Below are 25,685 nucleotides of genomic sequence, written 5' to 3' on the forward strand. Positions count from 1 at the left end.
TGCCCTCTAGAATGGCAAAAAATGAAAGCCTCAAAAATAGCAAAGGTAATCTGTAAGTTTTCAAAGGTTTCAGATATGAACAGTTGAAGCAGAAAATGAAGACCACCTCAAAACTTCCCACAAATCAAGAGACGGGATACCTGGGATTTTTTCGTATGTCATCCAGCTGACCAACCACATGAGAAACATTTGTGCGAATCATTTTGAAGGCAATTTCCTCTTCTCCCATGACTTCAAACCTTATTCATAAATAATTATACATTAATAAAACAACCTAAGGTGAGGTTCAAGAAATACTAATTTTTTATTTCTAATCTAATAGAACTACAACCTTAAATGCAACTATAACCTCCCTCACCCAATTAATCAGCAACTTGAAAACAAAACCACTATAGTATCAAATGCAGAATCATGTCACCTCTGAAGGATACCTTGAGTTTGAAAGAGCATTCCACCCCAGTTTACTAGAGGTGCCACTTGTATTTTTCAACTTTATGTTGATGTAAGAAAATCTCTTGCCTAGTCCTTGAAATCTCACCTGAGAATCTGCTCCATTCATAAATGTCGCACAATCAATAGCTACAATTATTTAATATGAAAGTTCAATGAAACAAAAAAGAAGCATATATCCTAATGACAAATATATTTCTATAATCAGTTTAAGTACAGCAAATCCTTGCCCCCACCTCAACATTTTTCAGTCTCACATGTTGTGTCAGATTTTCAGTTTTAGTATGAACTCTCCTGGAGACAGAATTATTTATACTGTTATGAAGCTTATAGCACAACCCGAGGTACAATGAATTAATGTATAACAACATTCAAAAACTGCCCTAAGGAGCAGCTGTAACCTTCTTTCATGCTACAGCTTTATTTGACTTTGTGGCTACACCTGCATGCTTCAGAGACTCCCCACCACCCTCCTCTGTCCACCACTACTGATGCAGCAATGCATAGGAGACAAGGCTGTAAGATCCACACCAACAAACAGTCCCACTGCCATGTGATTGGTTTGTATATTTCACAGGAAAAAGATCTGAGAACCTGATCTCAGGCAGACCTAAGCAAATACAATTATTTAAACAAACCAATGGTCACCATAATTTTTTGTTCTGTCCTTCCAAAAGGAGATGGAAACCCTTTCTGTCCTTTCCTTTCCTGTCCTCTCCCTCCCCTCCCCCCATCTGTCACTCCTCCTCCTTGCAGGAAAACCACAAGGTTTTTAGGGGCTAAAATGTTTTTTTCTGATTGGTTTGGGGGTATTTATTTATTCATTTATTAAGCTTCAGCAGAAGAAAAGATTAATCAGATTTACAGTTTCTAGATACCAGACTCTTCCCTTTTGTTTTATACTACTTATACTGTCCTCACTTAATACACACACAGTCAATTTACATAGCCATTTAAAGATACTCTTCTCTACTGTCGTACAACATGAATTAGGATTTAGCCCAAGATGACACACATAGCAGAGAAATATTTAGTCTACTAAATAAAACACCCATAAAAAATAATTGCAGTGAAATATACATAAGTAAGTATCAGGATGTTTCTTCAGTTACACTGTTAAAATAAATTGAGCTAAGGTCTGTTAACATGCACATACAACTTTGGTCATGTGTGTATCTATACATTTTCCTAGTGCCTTTACAAAACCTAGCATGGCTTTTCACAGGACTGTAACAACATACCTGTATTTGTTTTTGTCCTTGTACGCCTTGCGGATTCTGTCAGTCACAGGTTTGCAATTGGTCACTAGGTTTTTAGTTACTGGAGGCTGGAAGAAAACATTGTTTAGATTACAGGTTACTGAAAAGTACAGATTCTGTTACAAAGATGAATCTGTAGAAAACTTGTACACACAGGTGGAATTTCTGTAAATACTTTTCTTCTAGGTATCAAACCAGCTTTTCAAAAGCAGTAAATACACCCTCAGAAAAGAAACCAACCACCTTTTAAGACCAATGTTTCTTACCAGATTGGGATCATAATATGCTTCCTGAGTTGGTGGAATGACATGGATCTGAGTTATGTTGGCAGGAAGAGCTTTAGAGCAATTTATCAGCATTTGTTCTAGACCTGTCAAATCCTAAAAGAGAGGGAAGGAAAAAATGAAACAAAAAAAAAAGATAATCCTGTTTTCTCACTGACAGTTCTAAAAATCCAAGGTGCATAGAGATAATTTAATGTTATGTAAATGATATTCCATGTTACTATTGGGGAAAAAAAGACATAATATTCAGCAGACCCTATTTCAGTAAGTGCTAAACTCAGTGGGAATCCCTGTATGTCTAAAGTAAGGAAAATGCTCAGTGCACAGTTGAATAGACACCAGATAAAGCAGGATTTAATGCCATTTTCATTTATGATTAAAACCACACCTGTCAGGACAGTACAGAATTCCAAAACCAGCAGTGCCATATTAAATCCCAAATCAAACAAACAAACAGAAAAGTGAACTCGAAGGACAGGAAAAAAGAACTTTGATTAAGGTACAGGCTAGGAGCAAACTAAAGCAGAGAGCTATGCCAGTGACTTTGTGTGCTGTTCAAAGACAGGTTATTTCTTTGGTTTGTGCCAACTGCTCTCTCTAACTCACAAATAGTATAATTTCCTCTCAACCAACTAAGAGTAAGTCCTACAAAGACCATGTCTCTGGTAAGAAGTGCAAGTCTTTGTATATGGCCATAGTATTTGCTAGTATGGCTTCTTTGCTACCCTTTTTTGCAATTCTTTATTTAGATCACACATTTCTCAGGGCAAGAACTGTCATTTACTATGAGTAAGAACAAGAGTAAGCACAGCAGGATCCCACTCTTCATAGAGGCTTTTAAGAAACTCAGACTAACTGCTTTCTTGAACTTGGACACCAGTGATCCATTTCTCCAGTGCTGCTACAACTCAATTTAGTTGTTGACTCCACAGAAAAATTTTGAAGCAGAACACAATGTTGTAATCTTCAGGTAAAATTAAACATTGTCAAATGTTACAGATGCTGTACACACGTTAAAATACAGATCTGACTCCTTTTAACACTTTTGGGCTTTAAGACTGAAGTTACTCTGAAAGTAAGGAAAGAGTACCTGCAAACTTAAAGGTAGTTCATGGATTCTCGTAGCCAAGGTGCGAATCTCTCGGTCAGACAAAATGCCCGACTGGTCCGTGTCAACCTCATCAAAGATCTGAGAAACGTTCAGCGGTTGGACTGCACTCATAAGATAGTAGAAATATGAAAAAGCAAACTGCATATCTTCTGAGTGCCGCACTTTGTGAAACGATGTCTTGTCAAACTCCTCAGGAAACCTATATAAGAAAGTAAACTTACTTAGTACTCTGGTTTCTTCAAGTAGAATGCTCTTTACATAAAAACACCTAGAGTTTTAAAAGTCTCCGTATTTTACCACAACCTTCATGTTGTAATAAATTCCTTATTTCCTTATTCAAAACACAATTTTATTGAAACATTATGTTGGAAACAGCTATAGCAAAGCATCAACAGAAAAGTAGCATTATCGATCATTTCACATTACTCCAAACAAAGACCTACTCACATATCCTGTAGTTCTTGCATAACAGTGCGGTCAATCATGTGAGGCATGTGCGCAGGGACTTTTCGAGACGTAAACCCAAATTTGCTGTTTAAAAGCTTATTTACATATCGAAGGGAATCAGCAAATGTATCTTTCAGCTGCCTTCCAAAATGTTTACCATCAGTCAAGTATGACATTTGTTTGAGCAATGACTCTTCTTCCTAAGCAGCAGGACAGTTAAAAATCAAGATTACATTATTGAAAAAGACTGAAAACATTAAACACAGGGGGAGGGGAAACGCCAAAGAAATCACATTTCAGCCAGGTGCCAACTCCTTTGAAAATGGAAGAAGTTTTCAATATTCTTTGTATTCCTTAATTTCCTTTTGAAAAAGACGAAAGTTAACTCTTTCCTTAGAGCATTCCTATTTTGACAATAACTAGTCCATAAAAAACTTAAGTGTTTGTGCTCTGACAGCTGACACGAAAAGTCCCTGCTAGCTATCAGATTTATTCATAATACTGTCTTCTTTTTTTATTTTCTTTTTGCTTATTATTCATCCATATTTGATAAACTGAAATCCTGTGAATAAAAAGATTCCTCAGGCAAAATCCAATCTCAGATGAGCAGAAAGATGTAGTCTTGCTATTTGGAGTAGTGCAAGCAAGCAGTTGCTATTGACTGAAGCACATCTTCTCTTCTAGAGGTTTTCAAAACTGCCAAAATGCTTTGACTGAAAGCAGAGAAAGCTTCCTACATGTTTTCTTGATGTGGTCTAGATATTCAACTTTGTTGGCAGACTTTTAATGTAACTTTTGGAACCCTAGTATTTACCATCATACAGAGTTTTTACAGTTTTTAAAAATAAACTGGATCCATTACTTGCACAAATGCAATCAAAACAAAATCTAAGCTGTTGTAGTGCTACGTCTGTCTGAATAATAGCACTGTGCCAACATACAATGAATAAACAGTAAATCTGACTATAAAAAAGAAAAAAGACAATGGAATGGGAACAGAAATAGCTGAGACCCAGGTCATAATAAAATTAGATTATATGGGAAAAGTCAAGAGGAGTTTAAAAAAAAAAATAAATCTCAGTTATTTGCCTCAAATGCAAGGCACATGCCCAATTTATAGGTCACGTCAGCAATAGTGTACTAAATGCAGGAAGATACAATTGTTCCAATGAGCAATGATGTGTTAAGATACTCACATCAAGCAGGTCCTGGAAATACTTCTTTCTCTCCCATGGCAAAAAGCCTTGGTAGCTTCCAGCGTAAGACTGTAATTTTCTCCCCACTAATGCCTCCCTTATGTTAGTATCCACCTGCACGTGGCCTTTTCCTCCTTCCATTCCCTGTGCATCTTCTCCAGCATCTAAATTTCGAGTTTGCTTCGATTTCTGGGTTTCCCTTAACATGAGTGCATTCAATACTTTATTTGTGTTCATTGTCACAACAGTCCCCTTTGTTCCTGTAAGCTTTGAAGGAACCTCTTCATTTGCTTTTATCGATTTTATCTTGCCATTGTTTACATCCTTAAAAGAATTCTGCCAGCTGGTATAGTTCTTCTGAGCTTCCAAATCATTATGCACGCCCTTCTTGTCCAGACCTACAATACTCCTTGCTGTGGTTAAGAGCTGGAAAGGTCTCAGGAGAGTAGCCTTGGATAGGTTAAATCCTTTCTGAGTGATATCACCATTTAACAGTTTTAAGTCCAGGCTCCGCAGTGCTAGCTGAACATCTTCAGGAAGGAGAGACACATTTACTGATGGTATTATCACCTCTTCATGTAGATTCTCTTTTGTGCCATTTCGACGTTCCCTGACTCTTGGAAAACGTTTTTCTTCAGGAATATCTTCAAATATCAGTTCAGCTTCTGGTACCGAAGTTACAGTTTTAACATCAGAGTTGGATTTTTGCATGGAAGTTGCATTCAGTTTTGGCTCCTCTCTAGTATCAACTTCAACAGCTAACTGCATTTTCAATTCTTCATCATTTTTGTTCAGAAAGGTAAGGTTGAAATAGATCACAGTTGCATTCATGCCACTATGTAATATGAGGTGAATAGTCTTCCATTTGTTAGCAATTGAAGCATGACGGATAATTGGATTATCACTGTATGAACCCTCAGTTCCTTTCTTGGCTATTTCACTGAAACTGAAGTAGGGCAGACATTCACCTTTGGGAATAACATAGTAGGTCTGATTAAGTTGAAGCGTCACCTTGTACATCTCCTCAAAATGATCTAGGGAGAAAAAAAAGAGGAAACAAAAATTTCTTTCAATTTGCAGTGTGACAATTACCTTTCAGTCTTTCTAAAATGTATTAAGCCCAGCTAGATTCACTGTATTACCAGGGAGACAGCTTTGTGAAAGAGTATTTACTGTAGCTTTGTTTCTTGCTCAACTATCTTTAATAATGAATGACCAGAACATACTCAGATCTATAAAGTTGCCAGACATTCCAGTGGCAATTCCAGAAGTCTGTATAATTTATTACTTTCAGTCTCTAACTGCAGCATATCTTGTTATCACATCACTTAAAATTATGTATCTGTCATAACTAACATGTCCACACTACATTTTTTGCCATATTTTATTAGACTAATGTTACACTGGTTGGATTTCTCTGCTACTCTGTATCTTGATTTCAGACGTCTAAACTCAGATTGGTTGAACCCAACTTCTCCCTCCTACAGCAGAAAAGAGATTACCTGTCAACTGTCACATAAATAAAACCTCGCTGCCAGCAACAGAACTGTCAAGGTTGAGACGCAGGGGATCATCTTCTCTTCCTAACACGCCAAATTCTTCTGTTTCTTTTCCCTTGCCCATACCAAATAGCATTCTCAATCACTTCATTCACTCCTGCTAGTCTTTCCTATCAAAAACTTTCAACAACTTCACAGATGACTGAAAGCAGCCAGGCTTGAGCTTGTGCTGGCAATCATCAAGTCAGCTGTCTTTATTCAGGTAAACACTGTCTGCATAGCTGAAATGTAATTTTTCCATGTAAACTGTAAGCTTCTTGGGGCAAGGACTTTAGTGCCTGCTGCTCCATAAGGTATCAAGCATCCCACCCATGCTTGGTCAACAGTAATTTTACTAAAGTAATACATACACTGATTCAGGATTGAATTAGTGCATATAAGAAGCATCTGTACAGGGCATCTTAGTCTGGTCTGAGGGTAATGATGAACCAAAAAGGTCAGGTAGTTCAAAAGAATACTCACAGAAACTTTATAACCAATGTATTTTACATACCCTGGCCACAGTCACCGGCATCAAATCCACAGGAGAGAACATTGCAGGCCTGATCACAGAATTTGTCGGCTAGCCAGGAATTAGCACAGCCTTGGTTACAGTAAGAAACACCACTTATTCCTGCACCAAACTGCCATGGTGGCCCATTCCCGATACCTCCAACTGCACCTCCACCAGCAACATAGCGACTACCCCCACTATTACCTACAGGGAGAGAAAACAAAAGCAGTCATTTGAAATCCTTGTTTCTGATGAGAGGTGCATGGTAAGCCACCGCGTTAATGCTAGACTATAGACTCAGTCTTATTTATCATCTGTGAAATTAAAGCGGGACAAATACTAACTAGAACTCTGTGAGTTAGTGTACAATATATACTGCCCACGCAACCTCAATGCAGAAGTTCAGGAACCAACTTAAAATTGCAATAAACCCACGAATATATTCTGTCTTAATTACAAAAAGGCAAGCAGAAAACTTATTTACTTATGCTTGCAGTTTTGACTGTTTTACAGACTCCTAGAGTGGTATGATTCCCTAAATTCAGTTCATTTTCCCACAATGCAGTCATAAAAATTCCATCTAGAAACTAATGGTGCAGCTTCACAGTCTATTTATTATTTGGATTGTAAGTACAATAATACATTAATTTTGTGTGTATGTGTATATATATAATACAATATTATGCAATAATAATAGGAATTTCAAAACCCTTCCTTCCAGCTAGTCAGATTTGGTACCCAAAGAAAGATTTTTCCTATGCCCCTACTATTTGCTGTCATTTTCCATAGAAATTTGTAGTTTGCAAGAAATATAGTTTTTCAGTCTCTAAGCTTTTTATTAAAATTATTATTAATAAAGAGGCAAATGTTGTAGTTATAGAAAGACAAATTACAGAATTACTCCTGTAAGGAAAAACAGTTCACTTTTTCTAAACTGCTGTCTTACCAATGCAATCACCTCCATCCCAATCACATGCCGAGTTATTACAGGCTTTATCACAGTACCCATCTTTAATCCATGAGCCAGGACATCCCTCAGCACAGTTTGGCACAGGCCAAGTCAAGTAAACCTGGAACGATGTTACAGTCTGAGACAAGGGCTGGCAAACAGAAGTCATCTGAGCTTGTTTCTTGGAACAGAGACTTAAAATAATGTCTTAAATATTTACACAGCTCTACAAAGAGCATTTAAACCCTTCACATATTATCGTTTTCAAACAGAAGAAAAAAATTCCCAAGGCCATGCAGCAAGTCAGCAATACCCAGAAATAGAAAGTGGGACTTCCCAAATCTACTCCTGCAAATCACATTCTAATGAGAATATTCCAACTTTTATCAGGTAATAGAAAAGTAAACTCTGAAATAGCTCTGCCATTTGCTCCTTCACCTGACTCAAAATGTTTCTTCATTACTAACCAGTCATGAGATAAATAGGTCATGAGGAGCATAATCCCTGAAACATCTGATCCTCTATGACTTAAATAATTCTAAGGATTGCTAAGATAAAAGTGTGGGGGTGTGGATACTTTCAACTGGAGAGGCATTAAGAACAACAGACATTTTCCTCTAGGCCTTGGGTTTTTTTAAGATTTTAGCAACATATTTCATACTGAAACACTTGCTGACCAGTTTATTGCTAACAGTATCACACCTAAGCTGACTTCACCATCAAAACTGGGCAGAATAACTGAAGAACAATAGAAATACACTTAAAATACTATTTTCCAATTATATGCCTACGTCCCTAAAGATCTTAAACTACAAGCCTCCTAACAGTCTCCAGCACTGAAATAATAACTTTAGGGTATCTTAAACTAACTTTGTACAACCGTTGTCTGTGTGTGCACAAGCATGCACAGCTCTCTGCATGCTATGTTCGGTTCAGTGGTGTCTCACGTTTTCTGTACTTACTGCTTTAACACAAATAAGTATACGTAAGCATTGTTTGGGGTTTTTTGTCACTCCTGTAGATCAAGCTCATGAATAAAAATGCTGGCAACCAAAATTTTTACACATGACTACTGCTAACGTTTCCTCAGCCTGCTTTCCTTGCTTAACCCCAGTTGTTTAGTATGTCAAACATCCAACAATGAATCTTGTAATAAATCATTACATATACACTTATACGTAGATTGGGCAAAGGTATTATGCACATCCGGAACAGAGATAATTAATGGTATATTTAAATATTAGATCAGTTTGAATGTCATCTGACCTCAGTGTTCCCATGAAAGAATTGACTTGAATTTTTAAGTATTTCCCACAAAACAATTTGATTTTACAGAAGGGGGAAAAACTGACAGCTGTCAGACATCACATCACTCTTACCAGCGCTCCAGCAGAAAGTGGGAGAATTAGAGAATGATACTGAAATAAAGCATGAAGCCTGACAGAGAAACCATAATAGGACCAGAAATCTGTGAGTGAGTATCACAAAAAGTGGTGCTGCAACCCAAACATCAAGATAGCACAGAGACAAAAAAACAGCACCCTCTCCACCCTGGACCTTTGCTAACAATTGTCTAGTTATGAATAATGAACCTTCAGAAGTAAAAAAGGAAGTAAGGAGTGAAGGGAAATCACCTTATATTAGCTCTCCCTTTCAAAGTAGTAGTTCCTTGATTTTTATTATAGTAGCATAGAAAAGTTTTACATCGACTTCTGTTAGAAAACTCTTACATAATGACTTACCTTTTGACCTTTAGAGTGACTGTAAAAATCATCAGGCCAAACATCCTTCCCAAACATAACATCATCATTGAGATAGATAAACTTCTGAGAGAGGCCACTGATACGATGAATGTGACTTTCAATAGCTGGTGAACTGAAGGTAGGTAAGTGACTCACGTTCTGAAATATTTCCTAAAACAAAAAAAAACCCAAACGAGTTTCAGAAGGTAAAAATAAATAAAAGACCCCAAACCATAAAAAGGTCAGATATATTTGATACTTATCTACTGAATGGAAAAAAAGCGTTATCAAGAACACGGAGAGATATAAAAGACAAAAAAAGTGAAATATTTCAGCAAAAAAGTAAGAGCTTTGCTATCTCATTTCCCACATACAAAACCACTTTCAACTCTGCTGCTTAACTAAAAGAAAAATGCACCTGGTTCAATGCAAAGAAACAAACTCCTCTTCTGCAAGATCAGGCCCAGTGTACACGTACTTATACTTCTCATGCAGTACTGGCTGCACAAAATTTCAAGCAAGCTGAACCTGTTCCAGCATTCAAAAAGTCAGGATTCTTCCATCTCTTTCAAGTAGTATCACAAATACACAGCAAAAAAAGCTGAATCTTGCTTCCACTTCGAGTTGCTCAGGGCTCCTATGGCATGTCCAGATACCAAAATACAGCATTTTTGTTTCACTTATTCAGGAAGTTTAAAGGATTCTTTTCTCTTTTCAAATAAGACCTCTGGCTTTTTGCAGCCATCTTAGTTCCAGTAATTGTAATCCATTCTATCTCAACAAAAACTTCTTAGGTTACTACAGATTCTGGAAGTGTATTTGTGAATTCAGACTAAATTTTCTTCTCCCCAGGTTTTTTTTTGTAAGTAGACTTTAAAAGCACATTAGATGTGCATATGTTAGCTGAATCCTCAATATTTGGACATATATATATATGTATATATATATAACTGAAATAAAATCGATCTGCTTAGCCAAAGACATAATAGGGTTTAATATGGGGAAGAAGCAGTCACATTCACCTTCCAAATCAAAGCAGCCTTTAGCAGAAGGGGGAATAACTCCATTTCAAAACAGACACAGAATCTTTTATTAGTGGCATTTTAACGCCGGTATTTTTGTTTGATTGCCATTTTTGGTAGGATTTTTTTTTGTTTGGCTTTTGTTTGTTTGGGTTTTACCTGATGTGTCACTATGGTTATCCGAGGATTATCCAGGTTAAGCCAAGAAGGGATCTGCCCATTAGTGACAATGAAAATGTGTCGCACCCAAGGGGCATGTCTCTCTATTGATCGTAACGAGTATCTCAGCTCTTCATTATCTTCAAAACGGCTGGCAGAAATATCTTCATCCTGTTTAGACTATAAAAATGATAAAAGCTTTTCTTAGATTTTAAATAAAACATTCAAGTTCTGATTCAGCTAAGTGTGCTTTAGTCAGATTTAAACATGCAAAGAGAAAAATACATTGATCAAGTACAATTATGCTTCTAAACGATCATATTCTTCTGCATTATCAAGGTGAAGAATACAATCTTCAATCATCAGTGTCTGACTGCCTGGTATCATTAGGTTGCATGCTGGCCAGACTGCAAAGTGAGTGTCTTGTCTGATCCAAGCTCTTGAAGAAAGAATCCTGAAAAAAGCCCTTGTTCTCCTGTTTTTCTGTATTATTAGTTTGTTATTTCTTGATCTTGACTGAAAGTCAAGTTGCATTTCAAGTAAGTTACAATACCTTTCAGAAATCCAGTTTAAAGAGGCTGGGGCCTTCCAAGTACACTGCATCGTAAGTCTGATATAAATGCCACCTAATACAGACAAACTGGAAGTATCCCAAGGTAGCAGCTCTTCAATTTAGGGAGGAGACAATTTAGGGAGGAGAAAATTAACAAAACTTAGCCTAATGTTCACTATCAAATAGCTGCATGCTTCTCATGTGCTTTTGTTGAAAATAAAATGTTTTAATTAGAAGCTCATCAGGTAATAAAATTGGGTTCTATGACACTGTAACACATGTTCCTTTTCTGATTTTTGAGGACTTAATGACCTCTTCTAGAAACAAAGATACTTAAAAGGAACATTTCTACAAGTATGCCCAATTGAAAAAAAAAAGAAAAGAAAAAAAAAGAAAGAAAAATTTGAACATTTAACAATTACCATTTTGCATTATGACGGCAGATTCTATACAATGTAAATAAGGCTTCTTACTTAATATGTACAGTAACACAGCTTACACATTCTTAAAACCAAATTAACTGAACACATTTCAGCAACACCAGCATTCATTGGCTAGTATCCATTTACAAAACAATGCAAAATCTCAACATAGGGAAGTATAAAATTAGAGTTCAGGACTGGTATTAACAAAGAAAAGCTCCCCAAAAGCAAGGCTAACAGGACACAAAGGAAGACTGCAAACTTTACTGGAGTGGGCACAATTACTTTACTCATGCCACTTGGCATTTATTGTGATATGTATTTATTGTAATTTATTGTAATATTGTCCAGCAGGAGGAAAAAAATCTAAGGTTTTAGAAGATCTTATGTTGAAACAGACACCATTACTTTATTTTCTGTTGCTAAATGGAACATCCTTGCTTCTATCAAAAGTATTTGAAGTAAAATGTTCCTTACAAACATCTGCATTTCAGGTCTCCTAAATTTTTGTGAGAGAAATAATTAGCATTTGCTCAGTCCTTAAGAAATGTATCTGGAAGGAGACAATGCTGTGTTAATAAAGTTCTCTGTCTTTCCCACAAAAGAAGCCTGCTTATCTGCCAGACAGTATCAGCTAAGCCTGTCAAGACTTGACTGCACGCAACTTTATCAGAATATACAAAGAGGACAAAATGTTTAACTTGGAGAAAAAGAATATTTCAATTTAACATCACACTCTTTGGTGGTTCCTCCTCAATTTCAGAATTTGAAAATGTTCTTGCTATGTTTTCTGAAAACACAATAAATACTGGATTTTTTGACACTTCCAAGCTTCTGGAAGAAACTGCACGTTCCTTGTCATTGCTGCGGTAGCCTCTATCTGGCAGTTTTTAAATGCTGCAACCTTTACATTCTTCCACAAAATTTACCTACCTGAGTGACAGAGCTGAGGTCCCATAGCAAATAAGCAGGATTAAGTATCAGTTCTTTTCCATCTATAGTCATGTTCTTCTTTGCTTGCTTGCTCAATTCCTGGAAGCCCTTAGGGTTACTCAGTTGCAGGAGAGCAACACTGGCTTCTGAATAGAGCTGCAACTATACAAACAGAGAAAATTTCTGGCATGCACCCACAGCAGCACTCTTCCTTTGCCAATTCCATCTTTTGTCAGGTTTTTCTTACTAGAATTACTAATAAGAACAACTGGTAAATATTGTTTTTAAACTTCTTAAGAGCACAAAAACCAGTAGTAAAGCAGGAAATGAAAAACCATTTCAAGATACAGAACATTTACAGATCCTTCATTTTCCCCTTCCAAAGAAAATTTCTCTGTACGCCATTATCCAGCAATAGTAAAGGCACCTATGTTATATTTCTGGAGTAAACAGTAAGTCCCCATCCATTCTGCCACAGTCCCAGTAACAAATTCTGAATTTTATTACATCTTTATTATATGACTGGAAAAATTACACTTTTTTTTTTCATCCTAATCAAGCAGTGCTGCTCTTAGACAATTAAGGCCACCAGTTCATTGCTGCTGTCAGAAGCATGAAATTTTCAGAATGGTTTACAGATCAACCTACAGCTCAGAAATCTGAGATACAAAGGGCTCCAGAACTAATCCATGTAGGTCTCCAAGTCCTTAATGACAGTTGCCAATATGCTGTTAAGGTCATTTCTTAGTTGGGGCCTGTTTGATCTGTTTGCTGTTTTATCTTTTGCCACTAGTAAGTCTGTGCATCAGATTTCATAATGCACAGGCTAAGAAGGGGCTTGCACTACATGCTCTAACAGCTAATATAGTTTACAAATTGCAGGGCATCAATACAATTCACTAGAAATAGAGCATAACCCAAAAAAACCCCCGTGTTTACTGTATAAAGCAGCATGAGCAGACACAAGCTAAAAGCAGAGCTACGCTTTGATTCTCAAAGTGCACGCTTTCAACAGTCAGATTGACCATAAATGCAGTTAATGGTTAAGAATATTTTTTAGACACTACACTTAATTTTTGTTCCTTCATGCAACATGAGACAAATAAGCACGGCTAGCAGATTTTCAGTTGCGTAAGATCTGTAAATGCAATTCATAAGTTAAGAAAATTTGAATACTGTCATGTTCAAAAGCAGCAAAGCTTTATTTTTTAACAGCCTTTTTTCCCCCCTTGTTTTTCATTAAATCTGACCCTTTCTGCTCATTTTAAAACACCACTTGTCCCAGAATTAGCACCCCTTCCCTTAAGCAAGACCAGCTGTCCCACTTGTGACATTTTAAAGCTGTTGATGCTTTGACTCATATGCTATTTGAGATCTTTCAGTCTGACTTATGAGGCTTGCCATTAGAAAAATCTGATAAATCTCAGCCCTTCCAGGGAATCATCTGAACCTACGGGTGGAAAGGATGGCTTCGGTGGCTAAATGGCTGAGGTATAGTTACGGACTGCAGCTAGCAACCTCCAAAAATATCAGTATCAAAATGCTACAGATTGCAAAGCTGCCATCAGTGGGTATGTGCTTTATTTAGCAATACAACAGTGTCACACAGACGCCTAGAATCTCTCTTTTTAAATACACATATAACACACCAAAAATATTACCATTCTAGAGCTCTGAAAGCATTGAAGAACATTCAGTTTCTCTTTGTTTCCACCGAAGTCAGCAAAACAGATAACAGTACCACAGATTCTTAACTAGATTTATTACAAACATTTCCCTAACACACTAACACACCATGTATGTTCCAGGTTTTTAAATATGCAAGTCCAAGCACAAACAAGTAGTGGAAAAATGTGCTTCACTGCTCAGCATCATCATTAAGATGACTAAACAGATTAGTGTTCATGATCACGGTAGATTTCAGCAAAGTTACCCGATGACATAACTAGACTCTAATAAATTGTGAGTATAATTCTTTCAGCCACATGTATTTTGTTGCTGGTATGTTCAAGACAGAATTCTCCCTGGCACATTTTCTGGTGTCTCCCAGGTATTACCATCCTATGCATACAACTGCCCATTCCCTTGAAATATCTTCTAGATATCATCTTCATCCTGACAAAACAGGCCAGCAGATACAAAAGTAGTGTGGAAGTAGAGCAGAAAAATCAAAGCTGGTGGATGCATAGAATCAATGTGATCAGGTGAGTCTCAGCCTCCTAACACAACAAGGCTGAAAAGGTGTCATATAGGCACCCAGACCATTGCCTGGGCACATTTATGTTATGCACTTGAAAATGAGACAAAGAAACTGCATTCTTCCCACCAGCAAACTTTAAATGCAGGCTGTCCTTTGGACTCAACATGTTTGGCAATGCTTAGACATACTAAACTATAAAGGCAGGCTGGATGAGCCTGGAGTCACCATCCCTGAAGGTGTTCAAGAGGGGATTGGACGTGTCACTTGGTGCCATGGTTTAGTCATGAGGTCTGTGGTGACAGGTTGCACTTGATGATCTTTGAGGTCTCTTCCAACCTTGGTGATTCTGTGACACAGGTTCCTATGCGAGTTTTCTTCCATTGGGAAGATAAGGTCATTAAATAACACATTACAGCCCGTAGTTTACAACATGACTTGTCCATATATGTGTATCTATGTGGCTCTCATAGATTAAAGAGGGAAAAATATTTTGTAAAGAAAGGAGCTCTACAAGCCTTCAATTTCCCCTGGAACAACCAGGATATTAAATCTTGAGGGAAAGTCACCATTCTCCAAAAATGTTCATTACTGTATACTATTTCAGTGAAAAAGAGTCAGTGTGATAGCCTCAAAAAAACCAAAATCAAACCAATCAAATGCCCTTGCCCCTTCAGTTCTTCCCTTGTCAGTCTTTACATCACTACCTAGCTTCTAAGTCAAAAGCATCTCTTTTAGAATGGTTTTCTTCAGAAATGCAGGTAAGAAGGGAAAAGAAGTGGAAAAAAAATATTTAAAGTATCAGGGGCATAGCAGCACACAGCTGCACAAGCAGAGCAACACTTCCATCTAGTGGCTCACTAACGCGTTATTAAGAAAGCCTGAAAACAAGGAGTCAAATGTCATTTTCAGCCACACCTATCATAACACATGCAACTTAAAACGATAGATCTGATCAACAGACACACTACTGCTTACCCCCCCCATTGAAATAGACTTCTAAATCATTCATTACATTACAGTGAAGGCTGTTAAGTACAAAATTCAGAGTAGACCATAACACAGACAATTTAACTTGGAAATGGATTAATTATACATTAAATATTCACAATTTAACCCCCTCTAGCTGACCTCAGCTGCTTCCTTCAGAGATTTTCAGACTTTTCGAACAAGAAACACCTGGATTCAGAAGCGATTTCAACGAAACAAACTGAAGCAACTCAAAGCAGCACAACAGTGAACACAAACATGCTAACAGCTACACTCCTCTCCCTTTTTTCACCTTTCTTCCCTTCTAATAGCATCATCATTGAAATTCTCTATTATTATTCCATTGCTTCCACACTGCACTAAGAAACAGCCATGTGGAGCATGCAGAAACCCATTAAGCATCAGGAGGCTGCTACAGGACACACATCTAGCCTAAATTCAGGTGTACCTTTCCTCCTCTCCACTGTGAAAACTCACACCACTTCACAGACTTTAGATTCCAGAAGTGATTAATAGCAGATGAATTGCTGCAAATCTACCGAAACTGCCTACCTAAAATATCCACTGAATGAAGAACTGATTCTAAGCTAGTAAAGACTTGTACAGAAGCAACCTTATCCACACATTGCATATCAAATTTTTATTCTTGCAAATAAAACATTTCTTACATATATATATACATATATATACACATACATATATATATATATATAAAAATATATATTCCACTGCAGATATACCTCACATTGCTGCTACCAAGAACAGAGAACTGGTCAGATAAATAATACAAATAAAGCATTTCTTACATATATATATACACACACACACACATATATATATATACACACACATATTCCACTGCAGATATACCTCAAATTGCTGCTACCAAGAACAGAGAACTGGTCAGAGAACAATCTGGTGCTATGACCACACAGGGTACAGCAATCCCAATTTAACTTCTAAAGTTTCCACCACCAGGAAAAGAAACAGACAGCAGCTACCAGTGGTTAGAGAAACTGCAGAATGCTGTAGATACCTGAGAAAAACTGTTTGCACATAGATATGTCTAATCACGTTGTAGAGGAGGAGCTATCTTAGGCACAGATCATGAGCAGATCACAGTTTTAGTATTTACACAAGGGTAAGAACACACCAAGGAAAACAGAACCAGCACAAACAGAAAGATTTGTGATTAACTGGGTAACATACGACTGATGACAAGAAGAAAAACACGGCCAAACCAGGGTAAGGAAAAATCAAGTAGAACTGAAACACAGAAACAATCCATCTGTCATGTTTTCTGTAGGACTAATTCTTCTAAGAAAGCCTACTGGAATGGAAAAAAGATCATAGAATCCTAATTGTTTCTGAAAATTATAATCTAATAACATTTAAAATAAATAATTGAATTACTGCAATGAAAAAAACCCTTAGGGTTCAGGCAGAAGAGATCCACAAGTCAAAAAAAAAATTCAAAAGATAATTAAAAAACCCAGCAGATGGCTCAAAAGTAATTAGGAGAAATATAGGTATTTCCTTCTTCCAAGGTGTCTGTGACAGATGGAAGATCTCTATTTTAGCACAGGAGACATAAGCCTGTCTAAAAATAAGGTCTGTGCTCAACCCACAGAATTACAGCAGAATTCCTGGAGGGAACTATGAAATTCACAGTGCAGAAAGCAAAAATCCAGGAGTATTAATGACAAAATCATCAACCCTGACTTGAATAGTAGATAATGCAATTAGAGAAATAACCACAACTAATAAAGAAAGTACCTGTAAAACAAGGAGGGGAAAAAACCAAAACCACACAAAACTACAAGAGATTTTCTTATACCAAAAGTAGTACAGGGTACTATAATCAAATAATTTAATAAAAACAACAATATTTTGGAAAAAAAGAGCATAAAGCAACATTCTCTTAGAGACTAAGGGACAGAGAATGAAATTACAAATATTATTTGAGTAGGAAACATTCCTCAGAACTATATTACTATGAAAGGCTTTTATCTATGATGTTCAACCAGAGAACAAATATTGCCCAGGATGCTTCTCCACCTTCTCCAGAGGTGGGAGCAAACAGATTTCTTTCCACTAAATAATCTTTGAATTGGTAGACAATATTATTTCAGATAACAATTTGTTAATTAATGAGAATGTTTTCTAGGAGCAGATCTTCTGAAACAATCTTAAGTCAAGAAGCCATAAGCTAATTGATTTTAAATTTAACAAGGCAAAAAAAAGAAATAAATTTCTTAAATGCTACAGGGCAAGTTTAACAAATTAAAAGAGCTGGTAGTTAAGGCACAGGTGTTCTAAGCTCTTCAGCTCCATTAACTCAAATGTGTTCAAATTACTGGGAATCTGTAAATTAAAACTGCAGTGAGGAAGTAGAAAGCTTCAAACTCAAATGGATGAACCTGCACACAAAAAATTGCTTGAAGCCAGGAAGATTTAACTAAGAATGTTCTTTGTGCAAATACGAAGTGAAAAACCTAGCATCTCAGGCAGCAAAAGTGAAGCACCACCTCCTGATGAACAATAATCTCATTTCCCTATAGGAACCACACCATTTCATTAAAGCTATAAAAAACCCCCACAGCATGTAAAATAAGCAGAGACTGGCAGATTCACCATATGAATATCTACTGCTATTTAACCAATAAGGCAGAAAAGGATGGATGCCTTGGCCACACCAGAGCACATCTGCCATCACTCACTCAAAACTAGCCACCAATTCTCAACAGTAAGAGAAAACTTCTACGAAGCACACCAACACACAGCAGAGGAAGGATACAAAAGAGGTTACACAAAAAGCAGCAGCACTGTTTGTAATAAGCATAGTCTAGCACACAGGAAGCCTCTGATGTTTGGGCAGCCCTGGGATAGTTATCTACTAAATGTTTTCCTCTGTGTAAAGAGTTCTGCTGATGCCACATTCAAAACATTGTACAAAATTCCAGTCAATTGTGTTGAAAGGAGCCAAATCCACAATAGATGTGGCAGGGAAGGGCTGTCAGAAGGGTAACAGGAATGGAGATAATGCTGTGGGTTGAGCACTGCCTGATTAACTTAGTAAAACAATGGCTAGGAAAAGCCATAGCCACTCAGTGAATACACTTGAGATGTAAGCAAAAGCAAAGAGCTATTGAAGCTTAAATAACTGTTTAAGAGCTCTCTCTATTATGCTGTTTAAAAGCCTGTTGGAAGAGAGGTGCAAATGTGTTTACTTGGAAGGTTTCTACCATTAGCAAGACTCTAAGCCTACTAACACAAGCTGAGACAAGAAAGATATTCAGCTTGCATTAAGTTGGTTTGTGACCAGCACATGAAAGGGATTACCCAATACCATTTCTGCAATAGAAAAATACATGGTTTGTTCACACAGCTTGCTAAACAAAACAAAACAAAGACAAGGAAAGGAAGTCATGCTCACTCACACACCAAAAACCAGTCGTAAAATGGATTGGCACATCCTATAGGTGGGCATCAGACCATGAAAGACAGATTACCAATGGACTGACATCCCTTTATCCCTGCTAACTGCTCCTCCTTCACAAACTTCCTGGCCTCAGCCCCTTTCACACCACCAATCACATTTCATTCCAAAAACATAAACAAATGATTTTCACAAACTTTTGCCTATCTGTTGAATATGGCTGTCAGTGGAAAAGGTGTCCAAACGACAGAGGAGAGTGGAAGGCATGAAATGTTAATGGTGGCACAGTCACAAAGTTGTGATATAGCATTGCCTTGCAGGTGGGTAAGTAGAAGTGCAACTTGCTCAAGACTGTAGGAAATACTTGGCAGAGAGAAATACAGCATTCAGCTGTGAAGCAACACAGTCTTGTTACTACTAAAATAATTCTTCTAAATGCAAAAATGGATGGAAAAAGCTAAGAAGTTACCTAAAAAAAAAATCTGTTACATTAAACAAGCCAGTGATACAGTATACTTCAGCAAGACAACAGCCTATAGCAAACACTGTAACTAGCTGAGAAACGCTTTTAAGCTTTTTAATCAGTTGAAGATTGGCAAATCTCATGCCTAAACTTGCAATAACAGAATGCATAACTGGCCTTTTGAAAGCAACTATTTGCTACTCTTCACAACTCAAGAAAACAGAGATACAGTAAAAAGTAAGAAACATTAATGCAGCTAGGTGAGTGAGATCTCTCATATGAGTCATTCAAAAAAACCCAAACAAGACAGCAAAGTCACCCTTCCCTTCAGACCCTTACCAGTTTTACTTTAGAGGTTAGGCTCTCTGGTAGTTTTGTTCGTAGCTGATTTGTTTCTTTGAATGTAGCTGGAAATCCACTAAGGAAGGCCAAGTCTTGCATTAATACTAGACCTGGAACTTCTTTGTCTGTAGTCTAAAAAAACAAAGACAACAGGGTATAGACAGCATTTTTATTTATCTGTCACTCCTTCACCAGGTGACTGATTCAACAGTGTACATTTTCTCACTTAGTTAACCCAAACTTTGAAACTGAATTAAGGGTTATTTTAAAAGCTTTCATTTCCTACCACAAGTGAATTATGGAAAGAGTAGCACAGAACTTCTCTCCACAAATGTAAGAAAAGTTTAACATATACAAAAACTAATCAACAGATTTTAAAAATACATACCAAGTAACCCCTCCATACTATCTGCTTGCTGTTGTCTTTTAGCATTCCAGAATGGGCAGCATCAGCTACAAAACATAAAATGCAGATCAAGAACTGCAGGTCACTCCTTTTGTGTATTTTAGTAACTAAGATACACTTTGAAAATTAGAAATATTTGGGTATTTGTGTGAAGAGTTCACTTTATAAGTGGTAAATCATCCTCGATGGTAAAATAAACATGAGTGGTTGGGCTAGTAGGTGGTAGTGGGGGGACAGTACATGTTAAACAAAGTAAGCAGCCCACACCTGCTCTAAGATCCTACTTGTATATGTTGAACACAAGGGTAATTGTTTCAAGTTATGCAGTCCTTTGAGCAAGAGCAGAATTTATTGCACAACATTCAAACTAGACTTCACAGCAATTAAAAGAGGATTGCTAGAACTAATCTTCCCCAGTCTAAACCTCAGCCTTCTGAGATTATCAGTGCAACACAGACATTCAGATATCAAACCTGTTTTGCAATAGTCTTTTAAAACATGCAACTCTAATCATCTGTAATCAGTTGTCTGGGAGATAAGCAAACAGTATCATTAATGTCATCATTTAGAGAAACAGACCAAGGGCAAAAGATGCTGAATTACCTCCTAAGGTCAAACAGAAAATTAGTGTCAGAATCAGTATTGGAGGAAAAGAACCCCACCATAATTCAGAGAAGCTTACTAAAAAGCTTCCTCCAGAAAATTGGCTGGAATCTGACAAGTAGGTTCTTACCATCCTTAGGACTATCAAAAACAATTACTGTCACATTGGTAGAAGGATTTTTTGGTTTTGCTACAAAGAACATATTGTTAGCAGCTTGCAAAGCAGGATGAATAGACAGCAGGTCTTTCAGTGTGGCATTTGCCGGCAGCGCAGGATCCAGGACAAGCATTGGCACTTTGATGCAGTGTGTCAGCAAACACTCCAGTTGCTTCTCACTACAGCAAAACACCAAAGATATATTTAACACTACTAGAAATCTTAAAACAAAAATCAGTGTTACATGCAATGAGAGATGCTTCTGCAAAATCTGATCAATTATTTCTAACATCTGTTGGGCAGGGGGGAAACTACTAAGAGCATGCTTCTTTTGCTGCAGAAAGCAAGTACCTGTTACACATTATTTCACTCCCATAGTTTGCCCACAGAGGAGACCTTATATAAAGACCTCTAAACAGCAGAGTGACCAAGTGAAATAAAGAATGGGACAGGTCAGGCCCTGTCCCTTCCTAGCAGGACAACCACAAGAGGCTTGAACCCTCCTTAGACAATTACTTGCAATGTCATGAGCAAAAATGGTAGGCAAAAGAAATGTTGAAAAAAATGTTGCTGCTTTTGAATTATGCATTAAATATGCATATGGATTAAAAATTCACATTCAGAATGGGAATTATGCCTAACCAGTGACAAGTATATGCTTTCTGGACTGAAACTGTCACATTTTAAGAAGCTCATTCATTTATGTCATAATAACATCACTTATATTCAACATACATATTATCACACTGTAAACTTCTCTTCAAGTGACAGAGAAGGAAAGTACGCACAGGCTACGGAAAACAAAACAACCTCTCCAGTCAGCTGAGTCTGTCTGCTTTCAGACAACAGTGAGGAGGACACCATTTATTCCAATTTAAGCCCAAACCCACAAAAACTCACCTCTTCTTTGTTGGCTCCGTTGCATTCTTTCCAAGGATTTCCCTATGACAAAGTTAAAACAACTACATTCAATAACACCGAGTTGACAGTAAGGAATTTAATCTAATTTCAGATTATTAATTGAGTCAGGAACATGTTGCAAAAGCACCAATAACCCAGTTATAAAATTGCCAAGGCCTCTCCAAGGCAGGCACAAGCTGACACACGTACCCATCACCCTCAGGCAGCATAGTTCAAAAATTCTTGGTTATGATGACAGCTGTGGCAGCAGGACTCTTCTTGCTAACATGATTTTCAGGTGTTACTAGATTACTTAATGAAACTAATGTTGATATGAAAAACATTGTTAAAAAACAGGATGACGTGACCTGTAACTAGGCCGACTTGATTGTTTTGCCTAACGTACATATTCTGGTAAGGCCTATCATGCATTTTCCACATGCAGATAGAAGCTAATGAGGATTAATGTAAAGGTTGTGCAGTCCTGATGATAAATAATAACCACGGTAATTTCAGAGAAGGACACCCTTCTACACACACCAACAAAAAGACAATCCCCATCCATCAAGCTACTGTCTCCCACTGGAGAATAAAGCACCTGGACTATGACTAGCTCAATTCAGGCATATAAAAAATTACAGCTTTCCAAGTTTTGCTATGCCATACAAAATACACACTCATTAGCAGAGGTTACAGCATTGTTGCTTGTGTCTTCTCCAGTTATCTTGATGTCATGAAACATCTCTTTTTAACAATGCTAACTGATTTCAAAGTACATGAAAAAAGTCATACAGAAGGAGAAAGCCATATGCCGCTGCAGATCATGAGTGTGGCATGGACATGAGTCTTACTCATAAGCTTGATATCAACTTTCCAAATTAGTGTTCTGGAAAAAAAATCAACATCTGTTTTTCCCCTTGTAAAATGGGAATCAGAGTATGAGTAATGACAATGCTACAACCACTAACATTTACTATATGGGGAAAAAAAATCAGTATAAATCTGAAAGCTTTTCAGAGCAGAGACCATTTGTAGTAATACTTTCAGTGTTTATGTAGCAAAACAAAAATCAGAATTTCACCTGTGATTACAGTGTCAGTGGTCCCTAAATTGCAAGCAATAGCATACCAAAAATCAGATCAATCTGCCCACTTATAAATGCTTTCCATTTAGCATATTTTCATGCCAAAACAGATTACACAAACACAGGGATGCTTTTTAAAACCTAAATCAATGGTTACAAGGCACAATCCAAGGTATCTGTAGCAACCTGTGTTTGAAGCCTTAGATAAGTGATTTTGCAGAACAATATAGCACAATCTGTAACACCAAAGGCAGTAATACATGTCTTTCCCTCCTCAATTAGAAGGCTGATTCATATCTTTATATATGAATAAATTATTTTCCTCCTTTTCACTTTCAGTGTTTGGGAGACTACAAACCTAACTGTAAAAAAAAAAAAAAGCCTTTAAGAAGCATATGCTTAAGATCTTATTAAGCCCTCTACATAAAGAAATACTGAGGGAAGGGTGAGAAGGAAATAAGGAATGACAACAGGTTGTATGTTTGAGATAAAGTTCTATTATCATTTACAAACTGAGTTACAGAAATCAATACAAAATGACATAAACAAAACACATCTCTGCATGGCATTTTATGAATTCAAGACAGAAGAGCCTTAATTAAATTACTATGCTTTGTATCTCACAGTTTTTTGATTAGATGGTATTCATAGCTAAATGTAGAACTGAAACAAGGCTTTGAGAATAAGCAAATGAAGTGAGGAAGTGAGGAAATGTGCTTTGAATTTTCATGTTGAGTAACACAGGAGAAGAATAAAGAAGGATAGTACTGCATTAGATTGTTGCTGTCAGTTAAAGGGAAAAGTATACAAAAGATTATTACCTCATTATTTTCTGTTCTTCCTCCATCTGTTCTCTGACCTGTTGCAATTCTTTGATCAGTTCAACATCTGTGCCATTCACCCAGGTGTATACCACATCAATTGGCATGGGCAAACAAAGCCTACATAATCCAAATGAAAGCTACATGAGACGTAAAATATTAAAAGTGTTTGTGGCATCCTACAATAGCCATGGTGCCTGGGCTGCAAACAAGACAAAGCAAAAAGCTTCTCTTTAGCTATGTATATCATCTCTTAATTATACACAAGCCTTTGACAAAACAGCACAGACACAAAACCATAAAGCACATAAGGTGGCTGTAACAGTTCAGTAACTAACTGAAGTCTGAACTTCATGCTCTAAATTTCACAGATGTAAACCTATAACCCAACTCCTACGAACCCCTACAATAATTCTCAAATCATCACCAGCACCCAGGCACATCCTTAATTCACCAACCCACATTAGACAGAACAGCAGGAAGTATAAAGACCTAACCTATATTTGCTGTTAAATAATTGCACAGAGCCAGTAAGATCTCAGCAGTACCATGTTCTTAGATGTTAATAAAAAGGCATTCAATAAACCAACACCGTAAGTAGGGTATGTGAATTCAGATCCTAAACACAGCAGTGAAATTCACTCTTGACACAATTCAATATACTGGATGTGTTTCTGGACAGGTACAGGTTTCCTAATATGCCTAAAGCAGAAGAAAGGAGTTTGTGTACCCTTTTTTCTATTTGTTTACAGTAATTTCTGAGGGCTACAGGGCTTTCTTTGGCAGACACTCCAGGCTGCTGCCATAGGGTGAACCTCAGCACCAGACAGTAGGAGGATGACCCAACTATTATTTTCAGAAGTTCCAGTGTCAAATTGTTCAATACCTTCCTAAAACATCAATGGCCCAGCAAACTAGAGCACTTCTCTAATGCTAAAATCCACAGGGTCAACAAAACGAGATAGTCTGTCTCCACCCACTGCATCCTTCAAAAAGCATTCAAAAACAGAGCTCATAAGGCAACTATCTCCTCCACCTGCACAGTATAACATGCAGACAACCTCCCTCCAGCTTCATTTTCTACTAGCTGAGACTCAATACCTAAAGCACAAAATTTGGTGAAGGGGTAGTCAGTAGCTGGCCACAGCAAAAGAGACTGGAACATTTTGTAGTCACTTTATCTCTGTTCCTAACCAAGCTAGGACATTCAGAGAGTAACAGTGGACCAATTTGAACTTCTAAGAAGCAGTGCTGCCTTTCCCCAGCAGCACCACTCAAAGTCTCTATCAGCTCTGACATGCAACACTCTGCAGGAGGCTACCTTCTCATCTGGAAAAGTCAATTTACTGAATAAAACTACCTTCTAACCAGTTATTTCACCTTTTTCTCAGGAGGTGACACTAACTTCTGATTCATTAACAAGTGTGATTCAAAGCATGTTTTGAACTACAAAGTCCTCCACAGGAGCAGAAATTCAATGGCAGGAGCTCTTCCAGCTTTTCTACATTTGTAGTGATGAGTTAAATTATGGATTGACACTGCTTTGAATGCTACAGCCAAGAAAAAAGTGGTTTAGACAGAAGGACCCAACTCATGTCAGCTGATTTAAAAAATGCCCAACCCCCAATCTTCCAAACAAAGTGTAGAGTTTATTTACCCTGACCTCACTGAAGAACATAAAATGTTGGGGAAACAAAAAATAAG

General features: G+C 37.3%; 1 protein-coding gene across 3 annotated transcripts in view; it reads right to left on the reverse strand.

Annotated features, from left to right (window-relative positions):
- GNPTAB (N-acetylglucosamine-1-phosphate transferase subunits alpha and beta) overlaps positions 1-25,685 on the reverse strand; it is a 38,947-nt gene that overhangs the window by 5,835 nt on the left and 7,427 nt on the right. For 2 of the 3 annotated variants that reach the window (XM_068142246.1, XM_068142245.1), the window contains exons 3-18: positions 23,982-24,101; positions 22,077-22,118; positions 21,150-21,355; positions 20,399-20,463; positions 20,008-20,142; positions 12,580-12,741; positions 10,672-10,851; positions 9,491-9,661; positions 7,746-7,869; positions 6,800-7,003; positions 4,748-5,781; positions 3,552-3,751; positions 3,084-3,303; positions 1,976-2,089; positions 1,692-1,777; positions 141-239 (exon numbers count right to left, since the gene is read on the reverse strand). In XM_068142246.1, the coding sequence (XP_067998347.1) occupies positions 141-239; positions 1,692-1,777; positions 1,976-2,089; positions 3,084-3,303; positions 3,552-3,751; positions 4,748-5,781; positions 6,800-7,003; positions 7,746-7,869; positions 9,491-9,661; positions 10,672-10,851; positions 12,580-12,741; positions 20,008-20,142; positions 20,399-20,463; positions 21,150-21,355; positions 22,077-22,118; positions 23,982-24,101 (3,162 nt within the window). Of the gene's footprint in view, positions 1-140; positions 240-1,691; positions 1,778-1,975; positions 2,090-3,083; positions 3,304-3,551; positions 3,752-4,747; positions 5,782-6,799; positions 7,004-7,745; positions 7,870-9,490; positions 9,662-10,671; positions 10,852-12,579; positions 12,742-20,007; positions 20,143-20,398; positions 20,464-21,149; positions 21,356-22,076; positions 22,119-23,981; positions 24,102-25,685 lie in introns of those variants that run through there. The other variant, XM_068142247.1, reaches the window with a different exon arrangement.

The sequence above is a fragment of the Melanerpes formicivorus genome, unplaced genomic scaffold (genome assembly GCF_026170545.1).
Source record: "Melanerpes formicivorus ecotype bairdi unplaced genomic scaffold, bMelFor1.0.p_v2 SCAF_8, whole genome shotgun sequence".
NCBI classification, from domain to species: Eukaryota; Metazoa; Chordata; class Aves; order Piciformes; family Picidae; genus Melanerpes; species Melanerpes formicivorus.